At 39.4% G+C, this 22032-nt stretch overlaps 1 protein-coding gene across 2 annotated transcripts in view; it reads right to left on the bottom strand.

Moving 5' to 3' along the window:
• Positions 1-22032, bottom strand: part of Npsr1 (neuropeptide S receptor 1) — a 178734-nt gene that overhangs the window by 48843 nt on the left and 107859 nt on the right. The window contains exon 3 of one of the 2 annotated variants that reach the window (XM_027939686.3): positions 333-436. The exons of the other annotated variant lie outside the window; for it this stretch is intronic. Within the exon in view, the coding sequence (XP_027795487.1) occupies positions 333-436 (104 nt within the window). The remainder of the gene's footprint in view (positions 1-332; positions 437-22032) is intronic. 2 annotated transcript variants of the gene reach the window in all.

The raw sequence follows: 22032 nt of genomic DNA, 5'->3' as shown, positions 1-22032 counted from the left end.
AAAACATAGATATAATTAACAAATTTTCTGGAGATTATTTAGCTATAATATGTCACAATTTTTAATACTGACCCATAACTTTTACTTAATGCTTGATATATCGAATACTTTTTATTCTTGGAATTGCTTATTTGTGTTTTCTTTAAGTATGATTTTTTTAACAAAAGAAATACATTAAAAAACTCTTGTAAATTTTGCTTGTTCTTTCTCCTAGGAGGAAGTGAGTAGTTTGTTGCATAGAAGTGCAAAATTTATGTTGTTTTCCTTAGGAAAAACCCACATATTAACTTTGGTGTTAGTTTGTCCCATCACATCTGGAAGGTGCTACATACCTGCAAATAGCGGACCACTCGGCAGACCAGGTCAGGTGCAAGGAAGTCTCCAGTGAATCGCCAAATAATATCCGTCAAGATGTTGATCAGTCCCGTGAAAGAGTCTAACCAAACCAAAACAAAACAAAACAAAACAAAACAGTGCTTAATTGCAGTCTTTCTCATATTCATGGCTATACTGCTTTAGAAATGAATTCCTGGGGAGATCTTCTTTTTCTCTTGGTTTATCAGATGGCAACTGACAAAAATTACGGCCAACAGGAGGCCCTTGACTTTTCTTATTTGAGTTTGTTACAACTCAGATGGAACCACCTAGGAAGGATTTCAGCAATGACTGAAGAGGAATCAAACTAATCATAGAGTTGATCTTTTAAATCACAGAGGAAGAGTTTTAGGGGATCTAGTCCTATTCCAAACAAACACTGTGTGAGAATCAGAAGAAGGCAAAACTGAGAAAAGCTAAATGTTTACCATTTGGAACCATACCACCGCCCCCCTTACACTCTTTATTTTACAACTTAGTCTTCTTATCTCCCTACCTTCAGGTTCCTTTGCTTTATCCTCCTTTTGACATCTGTGCTTGGAAAAAATGAAGTGCATGATCTATCAATTTAATTGGTTACACTATAAGGGAACTGAGGCAGAGGTCAAGGACTTTGTTCTTCCGTGGGCAGCTTGCCTGTACTCAATCCTATAGTTACAGATTATACAAGTTGTACAGATGTCTACAAAAGAAATGGCAAACTATGATGGTGGTCTAAAAATTCCCTCTTTTCCTTCCATGACAGATACCACTAACTGGCTATGTGACCCAGAATCTTTTATAAACCAGTGCTTCAAAGGTTATCTGCTGATTGATTGATGGTTAGAATTGGAACACAAGACTGGAGAAGCAAGAATTCAATGACTTTTTCAGGCATAGAATGGAACAGAGGCAGGGCAAGTTTATTTCTAGGGTAGCTTTTAGAAGCCTGGAGAAAGTGATGGTCCTTCTTAAACAAAATGGAAATTCTGAAGTTGCTCCCACAGATAGTAAAGACTAAATGGTTAAAAGAAATGGGCATAGATATACTTTATGAAGCCAGAAGACCCCCAAAGAAATCTTTTTCATAAGAGGGTTTGAGAACCCGCACATATCATTCATTAAGACTACCAAAAGTGGTGAAAGGGACCCCAGCTTTACTAAACAGCTCAGTGGTGCTTCCATCACAGGCCAGCATAGGTAGTAGGAGAAGTGGTTACAGATACAGGTCTTGCAACACTGTGGCATGAACTGTATGATTCCCCTAGTCCTTCCCAGAGGGCCTTATGTGCATTTGTTTGCATGACTATAAACTGGGGAAAGAGGAAGACACAGACACTTTGAAGACTGTTAGGCACAGTATCTGGGTAGACACGAAACCCAGAGATCTGAGTGTTATTATGGCCTCATTGTTAGAGCAGAATCTTATGGGCCAGGTAATAAATAAAATCCTGGCTACAATAGGATGGTCCACGAGGTCTGCAGTCATTCTCCTTAGTTATTCCTCCAGTCCTTGAATGATTAATTGGAATAGATGTACTTGGCAGTTCAAGTAACCCCATTTTGGTTCCCCCATCAGGAAGGTCAAAGTGAAGTCCTCAATTCACCAGTTTGGTCCTTGCAAAAAACTAGGTGGATCCTGGAGAATAACTATAGACAGACCCGAACTCAAACAAATAACAGTCCTGATTGTGCCTGTAGTAATAGATGTGGTACCTTTACTAGAATAGTTGAGTATGGTCTCAGGTACACGGCACAAGGGAATTGATTTAGCAAGAGTGTTCTTTTCTAATCTGATCAGAAAAGAGGCTCAGAAAGAGTTTTCATTCATGTGGAACAGATAGTGCTATTCATTTACTATTTTGCCCAAGGCTGTGTTAACTCTCCTAAGATCTGTCATAATAGGGTCTGAAGAAACCTGGACCATCTGAAAATTCTGCAGAATATCACTTTGATCCCTTTATATTGATGACATAACTGTGAAGGACAAGAAAGAGATGTCTAGTATATTAGAGGCTTTGATAAGAAATATACCCTCAGGAAGTTGGGAGATAAACTGAAAATTCAGGAACATGTCCTATCAGTAAAGTTTTGAGTGACTCAGTAGTGAGGGGCTGTGAGAATATCCACTCTCTTATTCCCACATAATAAATAAATTACTGTGTCTTACATTTCCTACCTTAAATAAGGAAGTAAGATTTCAATAAGGGTTCCTTAATTTTTGGAGACAACACATTGCACATCTAGGAATGTTACTTTGATTAATTTACTGGATGGCATGAAAGTCTGACAGCTTGGAGGGGTCTGAAGCAGGAAAGGGCTTCATAGCTTGTGTGCACAGCGGTATAATAACTGTCCTACTTGAGATAGATAATATGGCAGAATCTACAGTGTTGGAGATGTCAGTGGGGAAAGGTGTAGTTTGGAGTTGATGGACACCTGAGTGGGAGAATCAAAATGCATGTCCTAGATCTCTGGACAAGGCCAAGTCGACTGTAGACTAAAATGAATGTCTTTTTAAAAATTGTTCCTGAAATATTTCTGAGCTTTGATAGAGATAGAATTATTGATATCAGGGCACCAACAATATTTGGAGCTGATCATATGAGCTAGATTTTGTTAGACATACTAATTTGTCAGGTCAGAGCCAATGGCCATCCATCAGAATATGGGTATTTTAGTCAGCTTTTTCGTCACTGTGACCAAAAGACCTGACAAGAATAATTTTAGAGGTGGAAAGTTTGTTTGGAGCTCATGGTTTTCACAGATGGCTAACTCTTGCTCAGGAACCAAGATAAGGTGGTGGGATGTGGTGGAAGAAAGCTGCTCAGGACATGGCATCAAGAACAGAGAGTGATTTTTACCCTACAAGAACAAAACATAAGCCCCAAAGGTACATTCCCATAACCTCCCTCCTCCACCCACACTATACCTGCCTATGATTACCACCCAGTTAATCCCTCAGATGGATTAATGCACACATTAGGTTAAGATCATTATGACCCAATAATTTTACCTTTGAACATTCTTGTATTACTTCATACATGATGACCTTTTGGAGAACACCTCATATCTAAACCATAAAAATGGGAATAGTACATCATATATGAAGTCTACACTAAACCAGATTGCCATGAGTAGGCAATGAACAAGTAGCTCAGATGCCCATATCATCCACCAGGGTTGCACAGTGGCACTGCTTCACTCATATTTATGGTGTTTAAGCTGAAGACAAAGGTTCGTCACTATTCTGTTGCAAAAAAAAAAAAAAAAAATAGAGGTACTGCATTACAGCTGCATTCAGGGTAGCCTTGAGGGACAACAAAGAAGGGAGAGCTTCCCAATGGCTGAAGCTGCAAGCAGTGCATGGTAAAAAATGACTTGACCAGTTGATATTATCCAGGCTTTTTCAATGGTCACTCCAATGTTGCCACAATGTGCACCTGAATAGAGTGGCCATGGTGCAGAGAGGAATACTATTCATTTGTCAGTATGGTGGTCCACCTTTTCTCATGACTAATCTGGCTACTGATATCTTTGAATCTGACTTGCCAACAATAGAGGTCCACATCAAGCCCCCAATAAGGGACAGCTTCATCAGGAGACCAACTGGTTTCTTTGTACCAAGTTGACATTTGGCTACTTCTGTTCTGCAAAGGCCTTTCATCCATCCTTCTACTGATACACTTATTCAAGATATGAACTTGGCTTTTTTGTCTTCTGGTCTATAATCAACACTATTTGCTACTGTCTGGGGACTTTTCTGATTTCTTAACTGGAATGGAAATTCACAAACAACATAATATCTGATCAGAGGACCCACTTCATAGTGAAAGAAGTATAGGATTAGGCTCATGACCAAAAAACCCATGTACTGTATCATCTAGAATAATCTGTCCTCTGATAGCTCTGGAATGGACTACTGAACGAACATATGAGGTGCCAGCTTAAAGATAATGCTCTGGAAGGTTAGGGTATACACAGGTCTGAGAACCAGAGGATAGAGGAAGGAATGGACTCAACATTAACATCACTCCCAATGACCCATGGGGGCATCATGCTTTCTTATGTATATCTCTGTGCTCTGTAGGTTGGAGTTCTTGGTCTTTAAAGTTGGTCTACTCCTGCAAGGAGAGATAGTGAGGGTCTCAGAACTAAAGGCAATACTGCCACCAGGGCACTTTTTTCTTTTCTTTTATTTGGTACTAGCGATTGAACTCAGGGGTATTTAACCACTGAGCCACATCCTCAGCCCTATTTTGTATTTTATTTAGAGACAGGGTCTCACTGAGTTGCTTAGCACCTCACTTTTGCTGAGGCTGGTTTGAACTTGTGATCCTCCTGCCTCAGCCTCTTGAGCTGCTAGGATTTCAGGCATGCAATCAGGGCACTTTAGATTCATTGTGTTCAGGAACTAGCAGGTAAAGGGAGGAGTCACTATTGTGACAAAAGTAATTGGCTGAACAATTAGCAAACAGAAGTCAATGGAGATGTTTATACAATGAAGGAAGGGAGAATTATGGGTAGAATACAGGATATGTACTTGTGACTGTCGAGTTATGATTGACTGCAGTAGGCCACCAGTGGAAGCCTGTGCAGATGATTTATACTCTAGGGTGCCCTGTCCTTGCTGCAGTGGCAGATGAATGGGGACTGAAATTAGGTCTTTTTATTGTCATAAAGACATGCACCCTGGATTCAGGTGCCTATCCTGTCCTCAACTAAACAGAATGGATTGTACCCTCTACTAAGTTGTTCAGCTCAAAATTCCAATCATGTCTCTATTGAGCAACACTGCTAAGCTCTGTGGGATAGGACTTGTGATTTCTGTGCAATTGTACTCAGAGGATTGGGAAAAACCCTACTCAGAAATACAGAATGCATCTGACTGGATTGAAGCTTTCAGAAAATTGAACAGCTGAACAAAAGAAAGTGCATCTTTGGGTGTGAAGGTAAGATAACCATAATTCCATTTTCAACGGTTTATTTTTATTTCCATGTTTCTGCTAAAGAGAAATGACAAAAACTGAAAATTATACTGTCACTTGGTTAATTACTTTTGTGACTATTAGAAAATGAGTTTTATGAATGTCATTACAGATGGGAACCCAGCATCCTGAGCAGTGTAGGGCACATACTGGTTATTCAAAAACACATTGAATGAATTGTCACTGCAGTTGGAAAGCCCCCACTTCTTAAAAACAAAACAAAATAAAACAAAGCATAACCAACTTTTATTTTGAATAATGACTCACAAGAAGTTACAAAGTAGTACAGAGAGTTTTCATGTCGCTATCTCCTCAGTGAGGACATCTGATCTAACTATATTTAGACTTCATGATTTGAAACGTAATACTCTTAATTCAGGCTTTTGTATGATATTGAACCTGATTGTAAGGGATGTTATAAGCAATTGTTTTGTCCTTGTCAACATTCTAAATGTGTAGAAGCATTTATTTTTTAAAATTTCACAGAATCTATAATATAATTTCCCCATTTTATAGAGTAAACTAAGAGAGGTGAGAATATTTTCTTATGATTTTGTAGCCAATTAGAAGTGAAGCCAGGCTTTTAACCCAGATTCTTGGGTGACCACCATCACATTGACTGTGCTTTTCCCTTTATTTTAAAATTCTAATTGTGTTTCTTTTAATCTCTACTGTACTGACATAAGTCCCGATTTCTCTTTTCACCCTTTCCCTACTCAGGATGCCCTTATTTATAATTCGGCCTCTTATGTTTACTCTACCCATAGAAGTTGCCTGTATTCTTCTAGAGAATTGGAGAGGTTCTTGCTTCTGGATCTTTGCTGCTAACACGACAAAGTTTGAAATTCTCAGGTTAAAGCATTACAGCCTTCCATGACCTGGCCTTGCCTACTTCTAAGGTCCGAATGTGTCCCAGGATCAATGTGTTAGAAACTTAAATCCTAATGCTGCAGTACTGGGTTTGTTCTCTTGGGCCCTTGCCTTTCCACCTGCCATGTGAGACTCCAGGCAGTTGTAAGGCATCATCTTGGAAGGAAAAAAAATGGCTTTGCCAGACACCAAACCTGTTGGAGCCTTGGCCTTGGAGTTCCCAGCCTTTAGAAATGTATGCTAATGAATTTCTGTTTGTAAATTACCCGGGCTTTGGTATTCTGTTAGCAGCACAAACCAGATGACTACCTCTTGTCAAGTCCTTAGCTGGCATTTTAATATCGAACACCATATTGATCACACATCTGTGCTTCCAGATTTGCATGCCTTCTGCTTGTGATGACCTCCCTCCATTTATTAGCTTGTTGAATTCTTATTTATCTTTCAATACCTAGCTCTGTTTCTTTCTTTAGGAGCTTTCCTTGACTATTCACATGGTATGATCCCTCATAAAAGGGTATGCGGTCCTCCCAGTCTTTATATCTATACTCTGTCTCTGCCTTTTTTGTTTCTCTACAGGTAATAACAATAAGAAACCTTGGCAAATACATAGGAACTATGACAAAAATACGAGAAGCTTGGAGAAGAAAACTCCCATGGATGTTCTGGGTTGTAAAGAAAAGTTCTTACTGACCAGACTTGGGCAGGGCCCTGAGAGCTCTGGGTTGTGATGGATCAGGTAGGAATGTCATGAAGATTTTCCTGGCAGGAAGGAACTGGACGAATGAATGAAATGGACATTGGAGTGAGTTGGATATTTTCTTTTTGTTTAGTTATTTCTTAATTTTAAAATTATGGGAAAATTAACTGATGTTTCTCTAGATCTAAGTGGCTTTATGAACAATTACAGAATATTTTGGTAAAATCTATTTTTCCCCTGGAGCTTAATCTTAAATAAGCTTATTTCTGGGAGTAGACTATCCATGGTACTATGTCGCAGCATTTGTTAGTTGCTATTAAGCAAATGATGCCAGATCTGATCAGTAAAAAGCTAATTAGTTACCTATGTAATTGAGTACATTGCAAATAAGCTGCTCCTAAATGATAATTAACAGGACCTTGGGAACAAAGGGTACACTTTAAAGCCTTAATTACTTTCATGCATTACTCCTGGTTTTTAAATTTCACTCTGCAAAAGATTCTAGGAAACTATAATACTTAGAAAAGCCAAAGCAGACTCCCAGCAGACTTTAATGCTTCTTTTGAGAGTGCTGGATAAACACGAATGTAGGTTCCTGCTAGGAGCACAATTATGGGTACGGTGGGGAGCAGTCACGAATGAGGCACAGCTGAGCTGAATGCTTAGGGCTCAGCAAGGATTGGCCAGGTGCAAAGGAGTTAAAGGACATCAGTTCTAGGCACAGATAAGACCATGAACAAAGTTATGAAGGTCAGAAAAGTGAGATGAGAAACGACCTGGCTGTTTGTACAAAATGATAGCAGTTTGGCATTGAGAAGGCCTAAAATAGGAGCTAGGAATTGACAAGAAATGGAACCAAAGAGACAAGAGTCCAGATGTTTTAGGCTCTCACATGACAATAAAAGGGTCTTTCAGGTTTCCTCTTTATACTGTGAGAAATACTGAACATTACCATAGTTAGTGGTGCATGTCTGGTTTGTAATCCCAGTGGCTTGAGAAGCTGAGGCAGGAGGATTGCAAGTTCAAAGCCAGCCTCACAATTTAGTGAGGTTCTAAGCAACTTAGAGAGACCCTGTCTCAAAATAAAAAATAAAAGGACTTAGAATGTGGTTCAGTAGTGAAGTGCCCCTGGGTTCAATCCCCAGCACCAAAAGAAAAAAAAAAAAGGAAAACATACTGAACACTTACATCTTCAAACATATGTTTTAGGTTTCTCTAGTTATTATGAGAAGAATAAATTTGGTAGGTCCAACACTGGAATTACCATTTAGACTAGTTAGGGGACTGTGAAGAAGTTTGAGAAAGGAATAATCAGTATCCTCTGTTTTCATAAGCCCTCCCTTTTTTCTCTATTGCTTCCATATATGGGAGAAAAACATTTGACCCTTAACTTTCTGAGTTTGACTTATTTTTTTAACATAATGCTCTCAAGTTCCATCCATTTTCCTTCATATGAAATAGTTTCATTCTTTATGGCAGAAAAAAACTCCATTATAAATACCTACCTCCAGCTTCTTCATCCATTCATTGGGCTTCTTTAAATTGGAGTGAAAAATTGAGACACCAGCAAAGCAATCTGAGGCAGAATCTTCTTGCAGGGATTTTTATAATCCTCCTTCATTTTGTATAGTTGCATCTCTGAGCTCAATTCTAGCTGAAGGACAGGTTCTTTTTAAACATTTATTTCTTTTTTTTTTTTGTTTGTTTGTTTTAGCTGGACACAATATCCTTAGTTTACATTATGAAGGACAGGTTTTTAGTGACTCACTGGAAAAAAATATAAGTCTGTCCAAGGTATTTTTTTTAATTTTCAGAGAAACAACTCTTTAAAGTTAGTTAAATTGTATCATTCTAATAATAAGTATAACAGGCAGAAACTGGTTTAGGAGTAAACACCTCACATGGTGCAAGAAGTGGGAGGAGAGATGAACAGGCTCATAAGGGACTGTCCTTCTAGTCACAATATTCAGTTAGTTAGTTGGGGTTTTGCTGAGAGTCCTAGCCAGTCGGAATGATGCATGGCATTTTTGCCAGAATGAGTGGTTGAGAGGTGCCAGCAAGCCATTGAGATGATAATGGTTATGTTAAGCTGTGTATTCAATTGTATATTAGACCCCTGCTGTCCACCTTGGCCTGCTACTTTGGAGTTCTCGTGGGGATTCTCGTGGGGATTCCCGGGGAGAGTTCCCATTGGTTGGGGAAGTGCGGGAGGAGGGATTTCCGGAGGAGGGATTTCCAGTTGGTGTGGTGTGTCCAGGGAGAAGGCCACGTGCCTGGCGTTTATGGGAGTGTGGAAAATAAAGGAGTTCCTGTTTTGAACCTAAAGGCTGTGTGGCGGCTCGGTTATTTTGTGCCCAGCCAGACTGAGGCAGGGTTTTGCTGAAAGAATGGAGAGTGTTGATTACCTTGGTGAGGCAGTTGAGACAATGCAGCAGAGACAGAGTGTCCTTGGAATCACTTATTTTTTATGACTGTCCTCAGTTCTTCACTCTGCATCCCCCTTTTCTTTATGTTGCTTGGGAAGCTCTTTATGTACCTCTGTGTGAAGAATATCTCCTGTTTCCTCAACTGTGGAGAGCATGACTTGGACCATGGTCTTGGACTGCTTTGGAGTTATACCTGCGCTTTGCCCTGGGAACTTTCTATGGAAAGGTGCAGGATGAGGTTGCCTAGGAGCTATGATAATGCCCTATCTAAGGAAGTTCTGTGCAAAGGTTCGGAGCAATAGCAGTCTTGACCTTGAGCTCAGACACCAGCTGCAGGGTAATAGAGAATTCTGAGCATATCAAGATAACTACAACATCTTGCAAGCGCCATGACCTTCAACCTACCTGCTTTTCAGAAAATTTGCCATAAATAACCTTATGATAATAAAACCTATATAATAAACAAGCTGTGCGAGCTCTGTGTCTCTGTTCCTCCATCAGAGGTCAGTGTACCACCTGGTCCCAGCTTTCTTTTTGTAAATGTTTGTGTGTCTGTTTTAAATTTTTTTTTTTTTAGTTGTTGATTGACCTTTATTTATTTACTTATATGTGGGGCTGAGAATTGAACCCAGTGCTCACACATGCTAGGCAAGCACTCTACCAACTGAGCCACAATCCCAGCCCTTGTGTGTCTTTATAATCCCCCATTGTCCCTTGCTGGTCTTTAGGCTTCAGCCATGCAGATCATAGCACTCAAGGTTCAGAGTTACTTCCTTAATGCATCTTTTTGAACTACTGTGATTGGTTTGGGTATTCCCTCCTGTGTGCCTCTTCCCACCCTACCTTTCTATACCTATAACACGCTTAGGCATCAACTTCCCTTATTTCTCTATTATTTGACTATCCTATAAAAAAAGCAGAGATTTGTTTTTACTTAGCTCCACACCTCCAGTCCCTAGAATTGTGATATTACATGATAACAGTTTGGTAGTTTTCCACTAACTGAATTAATATATTATTGCTATTGTTTGATTGGCTGACTACAGCATAGGTGATTTCACAGAGCAGATGAAGCCATAGCAACCATTTGCTTCAGTGTAGGTTAAGACAATGATTATGGAATCCAGATGCCCAGAGGAGGAGCATGATTAGAAATTTTGATCCCCAAGCAGCTTTGTGACGAAGCTGCTAGTTGCAATCTCTTGATTGACAGTGGCTCTACCTTACTCATGTTTGCAGTCCTGGATTTTTTCATAGTGCTTGGCAAGATAAACAGCACTTGCTAGATAAAGGAGAAAACATTGACTAACTAAACACATTGGTAAACTCCTTAAAAATGCAAAAGCCACTACGGTAGTGTTATAGGGACAAAAGAGGCAAGGCACCGAAGATAGCAGGAAACAGTTTTATTTGGCTGCAGCCAGGTTCAGAGGGCACAGCTTTTGCTGTAATCAATCAATCCTCTGAACCCCGAGTTCAGGTAGTTTCAAAGTTTTATATCCAGTATGTAAGGGGAGGAGCTCAGAAGTTCACAGTCTGCAGAAGTTCACATAAAATCAGCTTTTTATTTTACTGTTCTGGGCAAGTGAACCCTTCAAAGACAACACCAGAGAAAGGGAGAGCTTCTTCTCTCTTTTCTTTCCTCCCCCTGCCAACTGTTACCATAGAGCCCAATTGTAACTTATCTTAAAAATGTAGACATCTCTGTGAAGCCCAGCTCATGGCCAGAAGCCTTGTTTGCACATTTCTACAAAGTACTTTACTGGATTAGTTTGTGAAAAACTACTAAGGGGGTGTCCAGCAACTGGAGTGCTGGTATCTTCTTGGCCAGTGGCCAAGTAAAACAGGGCAACCTGAAAATAGGAAGTTTATCCACATTGAACTCTTTTGCAGAGACTCTTTTGCTGACAGTCCCAAAATCAGCCTGGGTGAAGATTTCTAGAGAAGCCCAGTTAAGACTTTGCTGTGGAGAAAGGGGGTGCCACTTTAGTAGAAGAGCAAGTTGAGCTGTCATTTCCTAATTTTCTGCTTGCTCTCTGTTGCAGTTTGGGCTTTCCCATGCACAGCAAAGATAGAAGTAAGGGACTCTTTAGCAAACTGAGTAACTTTTTCTTGACAGGTGAGTAGCATATACAACCCCAATTATTATTGAGTTATTGAGATATTGGCATTTCTGTTAATGTAAAATCTTTTGAGCTATGGTATTATGAATGAGGGGTGCTTTGCTTTTCCTGGAGGCATACTCCGGGTAATGATATTAATGTGTGTCTTCATAATAAACAGTGCTTCCAGATCAACTCAACATCTTTAGTGTTGTTTTCAGAATGGGGGTTGATAATAACTGTCTACTTGTGCTTGCACAGGAACTACTTTTGATAATGCTACTGGTCCCCGTCCCTCTCATTTTTCTAACAGCCCAATGCTTGAGGACACTCTAAATGGAATGAGACTGCCCAACCTCATGTCAGGTATTTAACTGCCAATTAAAATTATTTCTCAAAAGAGTAAATTCTTGTGTCTCTGTTTTGGGCTTATTTTACACTATTATTAATATGATTCTGGCACTGTGCCCTTCACCAAGATTAAGTACCAGCTGAGTTTAATGGCCTAAACTGTCAACTCCCTGGCTCTTTATTAATCCCAGGGAAGTGGCCTGCACCTCAGTCATTACTGCTCAATTAGGTAAGAAATCTTTACATCCATTCTCATTAGAGAAGTCTCCTCACAGAAAGCTTTGTTCTTGAGGTTTTTAAATATCTTACCAAGTAACAAATGCCACCAGTGACTCCCTCTCTCCATTAGTTTCCCCACACTGAATAAAAATCTTGTGTTTAATGAAAAAAAAAAAAAAACCTTCCTGAGAGTTTTCCTCTTTGCATCTGTTGTGTGCAAAGCTCAAGAATCTCATTAAGTGAGGCTGACTGGCCTGCCTGGGGTTGTTGGGCATTGCTAGATGCTGATGAATTCTTGTGGTCGTATGAGAAAAGTTCAGCAAGAGCAAATTTTCCCTTAACACAAGAGAAAATAAAACATTGACTCACCACTCTTACTCCTCTTTACCCACTTTAAGGGGAAATACCGTGAGGCACAGTCACATGTAATCATCATTCTGCAATTGACTGAAACAGTAGATATAAGAAGTAGACAACTTGTTTCCTCTTTTGAAGAGATTTTTGTTTTCCCCGTAAGAGAAATTCACATAAATTGTCTGGGATGCTTACAAACTCATGTGAAGAAGAGTCCAGTTCTTCAAATGACATTTTTTTCCCTTTGCAGTTTTTGCCAAAGGCGATCTGAGTTATAACAGGTTGGGATGGAAGTAGCAGATGCTAATGAGAAATATTTGGCTTTCATGTCACCCTGCTTCATCCAGGTACAAGTTTGTGCATAAGGAGGTGAGGAAGACATAGAGATATGCTGCCCAGACTTTACTTCAAGAAAGAACTCTGTCCAATTTGAGGAGTGGGGTTTGCTGGCATCCTCCAGCTATTAGATTTCTTGGTGATTGCCTCAGATTTCTACTCGAGATGATGCTATTCATAGTACAACCTCTGCCAATAACCAAGTGAACTGTGGGTACAAAGCACCAGTCATTTCCACCCAACAGGAGAACAATTTAATGACTTGGTGGAGACTGTTAGGTTGACATCATGCTCTGATATGTCTTCCTGCCAAATCCTACACCTTTCATTTTTTTTTCACAGGTGTTACTTGTTATGGTTTGGATGTGAGGTGTCCCCCAAAAGCTCACATGTGAGACAATGCAAGAAGGGTCAGAGGGGAAATTATTGGGTTGTGAGAGCCTTAAACTAATTAGTGAATCAATCCCTGATGGGATTAATTGAGTGGTAATTGGAGGTATGGCTTTGGGGTATATATTTGTATCTGGCAAGTGGAGACCTCTCTGTCTCTGCTTTCTGATCACCATGTGAGCTGCTTGCTTCTGCCACACTCTTTCTCCATGATGTTCAGCCTTACCTGGAGCCCTCAGGAATTGAGTTTACTGTCTGTGGATTGAGACCTCTGAACCGTGAGTCCCCAAATAAACTTTTCCTCCTATACAGTTGTTCTGGTCAGGTCTTTTAGTCACAGCAGCAGAAAAGCTAACTAAAACATTACATCTCCAAAAACCGTTGAATGCTGGATTCTATTTCAGCATCCGCTTCAAAATGAACCCAACATGCATCACAGGATAAGGCAGGAAGGGGCCCATGATCATTTTAGGGCTGGTCTTTTGGGATGCTTTTGTTGCATAATATAGGAACTTAACAAATAACTCTTCTTCTTCAAAAATAAAGCCACTTAGAACGCTACCAGGATGTAGAAAGCAGTTTGTCACAATGACTGCTATGCTCAGCAACTATCTGCCATGAAGCCTGAACACCTGTGCTTGAATATCATGCTTTTGGCTCCTATGAAGGTTTGTAAGAATCACAAATTCACTCATTGTAGGAATATTACTAAGCACATTTTAATGCTGCATTAAAGTACTATATATAATAGTCCATATATATATTTTTTTTGATTAGGAACTTCATGCTGTGTATTTCCCTCAAAGCTACCACAAAATCATATCTGATTAATTTTGACCTCAGTTTGGGCTACTAAGAAGTACAGAATAAAATATGGCCCAGTTGCAGTAACTTTGCAGTACCTGAAAGTCCAAATGTGATTAGTTCTTTTTTCTCTATGGTTATAATTTTTTCTTCATGACCCTCCTGTCATACTTTGTATTTTTCTCTGTATTAAGTGTGTTTTTAATAAGCAGTGTATGCAGCATAGTATTGGAGCTTGACTGGGGTGTTTGAATGCTGGGGCATTACTGCAGGAGAATTATACAATCCTGAAGGTGTGACCAGCCTCACTGCATCCTTAGTTCTTTGTATAATTCGGATGATATGAGTACTTGAGGTATAGGGCTATTGCAAAGTTTAAATGAGATAATGCATGTAAAATGTTTAGTAAAATTCTTGGCATATAAACCTTGGGTACTTGTTATTTGTATTGATACAGTGAATAGGGATATTATTGCCAGATTACTACACAAACTGAGGATGGCAAGGTGTTTCTTATTTATTTATTTATTTTTTATTGTTGGTTGTTCAAAACATTACATAGTTCTTGACATATCATATTTCACACTTTGATTCAAGTGGGTTATGAACTCCCATTTTTACCCCGTATACAGATTGCAGAATCACATCAGTTACACATCCATTGATTTACATATTGCCATACTAGTGTCTGTTGTATTCTGCTGCCTTTCCTATCCTCTACTATCCCCCCTCCCCTCCCCTCTCCTCCCCTCTTCTCTCTCTACCCCCTCTACTGTCATTCATTTCTCCCCCTTGTATTATTTTTCCCTTTCCCCTCACTTCCTCTTGTATGTAATTTTGTATAACAATGAGGGTCTCCTTCCATTTCCATGCAATTTCCCTTTTCTCTCCCTTTCCCTCCCACCTCTCATCCCTGTTTAATGTTAGTCTTTTTCTCATGCTCTTCGTCCCTACTCTGTTCTTAGTTACTCTCCTTATATCAAAGAAGACATTTGGCATTTGTTTTTTAGGGATTGGCTAGCTTCACTTAGCATAATCTGCTCTAATGCCATCCATTTCCCTGCAAATTCTATGATTTTGTCATTTTTTAATGCAGAGTAATACTCCATTGTGTATAAATGCCACATTTTTTTATCCATTCGTCTATTGAAGGGCATCTAGGGCAAGGTGTTTCTTACCATAAGTCCTGGGCTTTTAGCTAACTTGCAAAAGGGGTATTTTTTTTTCTGAAAAACTTAATAAGAGGTAGAGGCTCTATTTAAACTAGACCTACAAATGTGGAAAAATAATAAATAAAACAAACTAAAAACCAGACTACAATAAAGACTGGGTTTTATTTATCACAGTCATTCTAATGTATTAGTTAATCTAATACATTTGGCATGCATTGAGAAAATAGTGGTGATTAACTTGAGTGGCAAGGGAAAAAAAATCAAACCAATCCTTGAGAGAATAGAACATTAGAAAGCCTAGATGGGATGAGTGGTTCAGGAATTGGGTTACTGTTTGTTAACAGGGATGCGATGTGTGGGTCAAATATTTGTTAAACTAGATTGTCTTATGCATGGTGGGCAATGTGGAATTTCTAACTATGCTTCCTAATTACCAGAAATGCCCCACTCCCCCATCTTTCCAACAACTTCAAATGCCCACTAAAGAGGACTGCCTCCAGTTAAGAACCACTAAAGTGCAGAAGGACATCTAGAGGTCAATTGAGAATATAACCTGACATCCCTAGAATTGACCCTATCAGTCATGATTATACCTGTGGTCCTTTTGCTTAATCACGTGTCAGCCTACATGGCTCTAGGGTGATGGCTGATTCCATTGCTGAAGTTGGGAAAAGTACAAGATAATCTTGGAACATCGTGTTGTCCTGTAAAGTAAGAAAGTGCCCAAAGAATGGCAAAGAACATTTCAATAGGAACAAAGCTGCATTGTAGGGCTCTTCCCGGCCAATTGGCAATCTGAGAATCAAAATAATGATAGTAACAAATTATAACCTATTGAATAGATAAGAATGCATTTTCCCATGTTTGATGCATATATATAAATGAAGGATAAGGGAAAGCTGTTCCTTACACTGTATAGCCAACTCATAATTGTAGAAGGAATGACATAATTAGAAAAATCACACTTAGGAAACTTTATAGCATTGATTTGAATAAGAATCTGCACTGGATACTAAAAGCTGTGAATGAAAGTTTGAGAAATTACAGGATAATTATGCAGTTTTAGAATACTGTTCATTGGAAAGAGGAAAAAATAGCACCTTTACAGTGGAGAAATCTTACAATAGCATCATCTGTACTGAGACAAACTGAATATCCTGTGCCTGCTGATATTGTGTGCTCAGAGATATTGTGTGGCTTCGCTTCTGGAGTGTATCTCCCCAAAGTACAGAGCCTGAATCTAAACAGGAGGAAACCTAATGGAAACCTCAACTGGGGGATAGTTCACAAAATAGCTAGCCCGCACCCTTTGAAAGCATTGATGTTATAAAACACAAAAACCAAGGAATGGTTCCAAATTAAAGAAGACTAGAGATATATAAGAATTCTATCTGATGTGTGAGGGGTAAAAATTGGCTCCCAAAATGTAGGCTGTCTGTTCCCCTTACAGATTGTTTATTTTGCTGAGAAGAAACTTTTTAGTTTGAATCCATCCCATTTATTGATTCTTGGTTTTAATTCTTGTGCTATAGGAGTCTTATTAAGGAAGTTGGGGCCTAATCCCACATGATGAAGATTAGGGCCTACTTTTTCTTCTGTTAGACGTAGGGCTTCTGGTTTAATTCCTAGGTCCTTGATCTACTTTGAGTTGAGTTTTATGCGTGGTGAGAGATAGGGGTTTAATTTCATTTTGTTACATATGGATTTCCAGTTTCCCCAGCACCATTTGTTGAAGAGACTATCTTTTCTCCAATGCATGGTCTTGGCACCTTTGTCTAATATAAGATAATTGTAGTTTTGTGGGTTAGTCTCTGTGTCCTCTATTCTGTATCATTGGTCTACCAGTCTGTTTTGGTGCCAATACCATGCTGATTTTGTTACTATTGTTCTGTAGTATAGTTTAAGGTCTGGTGCACTAATCTCTAGGGTATATAAAAAACTCAAAAAGCTAAGCACCAAAAATCAAATAACCCAATCAATAAATGGGCCAAGGACCTGAACAGACACTTCTCAGAAGAGGATATACAATCAATCAACAGATATATGAAAAAATGTTCATCATCTCTAGCGATTAGAGAAATTCAAATCAAAACTAAAATATCATCTCACTCCATTCAGAATAGCAGCTATTATGGAGACAAACAACAATAAGTGTTGGTGAGAATGTGGGGGAAAAATACACTCACAAACTGCTGGTGGGACTGCACATTGGTGCAGCCAATATGGAAAGCAGTATGGAGATTTCTTGGAAATCTGGGAATGGAACCACCATTTGACCCAGCTATCCCTCTCCTTGGCCTACACCCAAAGGACTTAAAATCAGCGTACTACAGGGACACAGCCACATCAATGTTTATAGCAGCACAAATCGCAATAGCTAAACTGTGGAGCCAACCTACATGCCCTTCAGTAGATGAATGGATTAAAAAATGTGGCATATATACACAATGGAATTTTACTCAGCAATAGAAGAGAATAAAACCATGGCATTTGCAGGAAAATGGATGGAATTCGAGAAGATAATGCTAAGTGAAGTTAGCCAATCCCCAAAAATCAAATGCCGAATGTTTTCTCTGATATAAAGAGGCTGATTCATAGTGGGGTAGGGAGGGAGAGCATGGGAGGAATAGATGAACTCTAGATAAAGCAGCAGGGTGGGAGGGAAAGGGAAGGGGCAGGGAGTTAGCAAGGATGGTGGAATGTGATGGACATTATCCAAAGTACATGTATGAAGACATGAATTGGTGTCAACATACTTTATATAAAACCAGAGATAAGAAAAATTGCACTGTATAGGTGTAATAAGAATTGTGTGGCATTCTACTATCATTTATTTTAAAAAAAATAATTAAAAAAGAGATATATAAGAACTAAATACAATGCATGAGTCAGGATTTTCTTGTGCTATAAAGTATGTTCTTGGGGCATTGGTGAAATTTAAGGCAAGTTTTTAGATTTGTAGTTACATAGTAGAATATATTTGGATGGATGAATTAATGGTTGCTGGATGGATGTTTAGATAGAGGAACAGATAATGCGAATGTAAAAATTATTAATATTTGTGGAATGTGAGTACAGGATACATGGGAATACTTTGTACTATTCTTGATTTCCTAAAATTATATCAAAACAATAAAAAATGTCCTGGTTGTAAGAACATGCGATATGCTTACTCAATCCATAGGGGCAGAGCTGGCAGGATGCAATGGTGTGAAATCTGCACAGGACTGGAGACAACATGCTGAGAGAAAGGTGTTGCTATATTAGCAAGTGAGTTTGAAAATTGTTTGGTAAATTTCATCTCATCCAGAAGTATAGTTCTTCCTGGATAGCTACTGTGCAATGTATGTGTTAATGATTTGCTTGGGGAGAGATTTGACATGTGGGCTGTTATTTGTTCCCACATCATACTGCAAGCAACTTCATACTCTTTGGTGGGGATGTTGAGGATCCAGAAATACAGATAATATTAAAAGCAAATAAAGCCATCAATCACAGAAACTAACACAGGCTGTGCTTACCACATGCTGAGCATTGCTCTAGGCACCAGACTTAGGAGAATTCACGTAATGATTTACACAATGTTATGAGATAAACACTATTGTTATAACCCCATTTTATGGATGAAGAAACCAAGGCATAGACAGGCTAAATAACTCACTCAGCTCTCGGTACCAAAAGGACCTGAGATTCAAAACCGGTCTGGAGGGTTCTGGAGACCTGACTTTCTTTTCGTAACTCTACTGTTCTGCTTCTCAAGAGGCTCTGAGCAGTGAAACTTTTCTTTCCAGTTTGTTTTCATAAAGCAAACTGAGATGCCCAGGATGAGAGTTGTCTAGGAGAGTCTGAGCTGTTGCACCACATGTGAGGTGGATGTGAGTGAGTTGTCTGCATGGAGTGGGAAATGGAATCAAAGCTCAGAGGAGACATGGAAAAGTAATAAGCAGATGTGCAGAAAGACTAGCAGAACCAAATCTCAGGGCCAAATGAATGTTGAGGGACTTGGGCCACAGCTGGGTCGATAGTTAGCAGACAGAGAAAGCAATGTCCAGACTGGGTGCTTAAGACAAAAACTGGGAAATCATTCTGGGAACAAGAGAAATGTCAGGTTTCAGAGCTGGAAGTTATATACAGGACACTCTAAATTGATTTCCTTGAAAAGGCTCATTTGTTCCAGTGTGTCTTATACGATCTCATCTTTCCAGGTAATATTCACCTTTCTCCAAAGATCACTCTTTGGTCTGATTCTTGTTGCTAAGGAAAGAAGAAACAAATACAGCTGACACCTGTGTGCAGGCTTTGTGTTAGGCATAATGTATCTTATTTAAGGCAGTGCTTTGAATGAGCATGTCTGAACCAAACTGCCTACTGTGCACATAAATAGAAGTAGTGGCCATTTGGAGTGTGCATTCAATTTGCAGTTCAGTGAAGTTGGAGTGTAAATTGAAGTTTGATGTTATTCTAATTGAATAGAGCAATATAGTTAGACAATGATTCACTCTAAATGCAGTACAACTACAGGTATTTAAAAAGTCAGAGTGTTAGAAGAAGCAGGGGCACCCTTGAATCCACATAAAGACCTCAATATATGAGAGAAAGTTTCAACCTCAATGAAGAGCAAAGGTCAGTCAAGACACAGTTGCACATTTACTTTTTAATCACTGCAATTACTGTAACTACTAAAAGCAATACTATAATTTTCAGCCTCTTTTTCTTTTTTTTTTTTCAGTGCTGGGGATTGAACCCAATGCCTCACACATGCTAAGCATGAGCTCTACACTGAGCTCCATCCTCAGTCCCTTAGCCTTTTGCCATCATTATGAGGATTAAATTAAGCATATAAAGCACATGCCTCTATGCCAGCCACAAGGGAGGCCCGACATGCACAATACCTGCTTTGCTCATTTCCACAGGAAGGAAGTGAATCCTGGAGATTTTAAGAAATGTGTTGAAAGCCTCAGAAATCACAAATGGCAGAGCTACGATTCAAACCTAGTTTCTAGATTCTGCCCTCTGTTTTGTATAGCTTTCAAACTCAGAATGACTCTAAAATATTTCTTTGGCTAGGAAAAAAAAAAATCAAAAGGAGGAATACATTTCTGGGAACATTAAAATGGTAAGAAATTCAAATTTCAGTGTCCACAAATAAAGTGTTATTGGAACCACACTCATTCATTTGCATATTGCCCATGGCTGCTTTCCTGCTTTTCCTGTAGAAACGGAGAGTTCAGACAGAGATCATATGCCTCCAAAGCCTAAAGTGTTTAATACCTAGCCCTTTACCAAAAAAGTTGGCCTGCCTTTGCTCTAGCCCTTTAACCCCTGCTCTTTCCATTACTCTCAGGTGCCAGTGGATCCAGATGGGTTGTGATATTGCCAAATCTTCCAGCATTCTTGGGCAATTATTAAATTGCTGCGCAGGTTGCAATGAAATGCTCCCTGCTGGCTTGAATAGGAGAGTTTTGTGGGTACCAGATGGGAACGGAGTCCTTCCATTCATTTTATCAAAAATCCAATCTCACTCTTTCATGTTCAAGAGGATTTGATTAATTAGGGCATGGGGGGGGGGGGGAGCAGGGACAGTCCCTGTTGTTGGGCTGGGTTGATCTACTGTGATTTCAGCTCCTCCTTCCCATGTTTGACAGGCTCCTGGAACTCCCAGCCTTCTCAAACAGAAGGCTGCCTGGCTGGAGGTTGAACACACAAACCCCAGAGTCCAGGACCTGCGTTTGTACTGTGGCTGTCCATCTGTGAGCTGCATGACTTTATGCAAGTTATTGAAGCTTCCTCAGTTTCAATTCCCATATGTCTGAAAGGGGAGTAATGTGTATACCAGTAGCTCTGGGTCATTTGGAGGATTAAATGGAAACATATTAAAAGATATTTTTCTTCCTATAAAGAGTTAACTCAGTGAACATTCAGTAAATGTTAGTTAATACTGAACTGTTTATTTCTGCCTAATGGCCAGCAGGGAAGGAGCAAAGTCTCTGATCATAGTTGAAAAGTTATGGATGATATTTTTAAATTTTGTAAAAAAGGAATTCATGCCCATCATACAAAAGTCAGGTAGCACAAATTATGAAAGCAAGCATCTCACAGAGCAGTGTGTCCTGGAATGTGCTCAGTGTGTTCAAGGCAGCACTGTTTATAATAACCCTGAATTGAAAATGATCCAAATACCCATTGCTAGTAGAATGGAAAAATCAATTGTGGTATATTTACACAATGGAACACAGTTCAATAGGAAGAATAAATAGCCTATAACCAAATGCAATAATGTGGAAGAATCTCGTGAGCATAGTACTGAGTAAAAGAAGCCAGATAAGAAAAGCACACATGCCGTGAGATTGATTCTCTTCTGTTAAAGTACAGAATGAGTGAAGTTGGTCTGGGCCTCAGAGTTTGCTCTTGGTGTGGGTGAGGGGTGTGACTGGAGGTGGGTGGCAAGAGGTTGGGGACAGCTGGCACATTCCATTTGTGAACATCCATCTACGGATACTTGTAGTGTGTGCACAGGATTAGATTTCTGAACTCCATAAAATACTAAAAACTAAAAAATGAGAAAGGTACCCATAATAGGCTCCCAATAATGGAAGCTTTCTTTTGCTTATCTTCCCAGTTTTCTTTCTACCCACTTCTGTTTACCTCAGAAATTTTAGAAAGCTTTTTGGAAAGAGAACATCTAGGAGATAGGAAATGAAGAGATTCTGAGCAGCTGTCAAAATGAGTTTAGAGCCTTCAAAATGTCCAAGGCTGCTGCTTAGCATTGATGAAATCACCCCATGCAATCTTTGGGTTTAAACTCCAGGTATCCCTTTAGCAGCCTGGTCCCCAATCCAAAGCCCTCTGTATTGATGAGCTCTCACATGGGTTTATGATTCAAAATAATGTTCATTTCCCTTATGAAACCATTTTTTTCTCAACTTGAAGCTGTGACTCCTTTGACAATAGGATGGGATATTTGAG

Source organism: Marmota flaviventris, chromosome 1, assembly GCF_047511675.1.
Source record: "Marmota flaviventris isolate mMarFla1 chromosome 1, mMarFla1.hap1, whole genome shotgun sequence".
NCBI lineage: Eukaryota > Metazoa > Chordata > Mammalia > Rodentia > Sciuridae > Marmota > Marmota flaviventris.
Note: the sequence above shows the minus strand (reverse complement) of the source record. Positions and strands in the feature narration are given on the sequence as shown.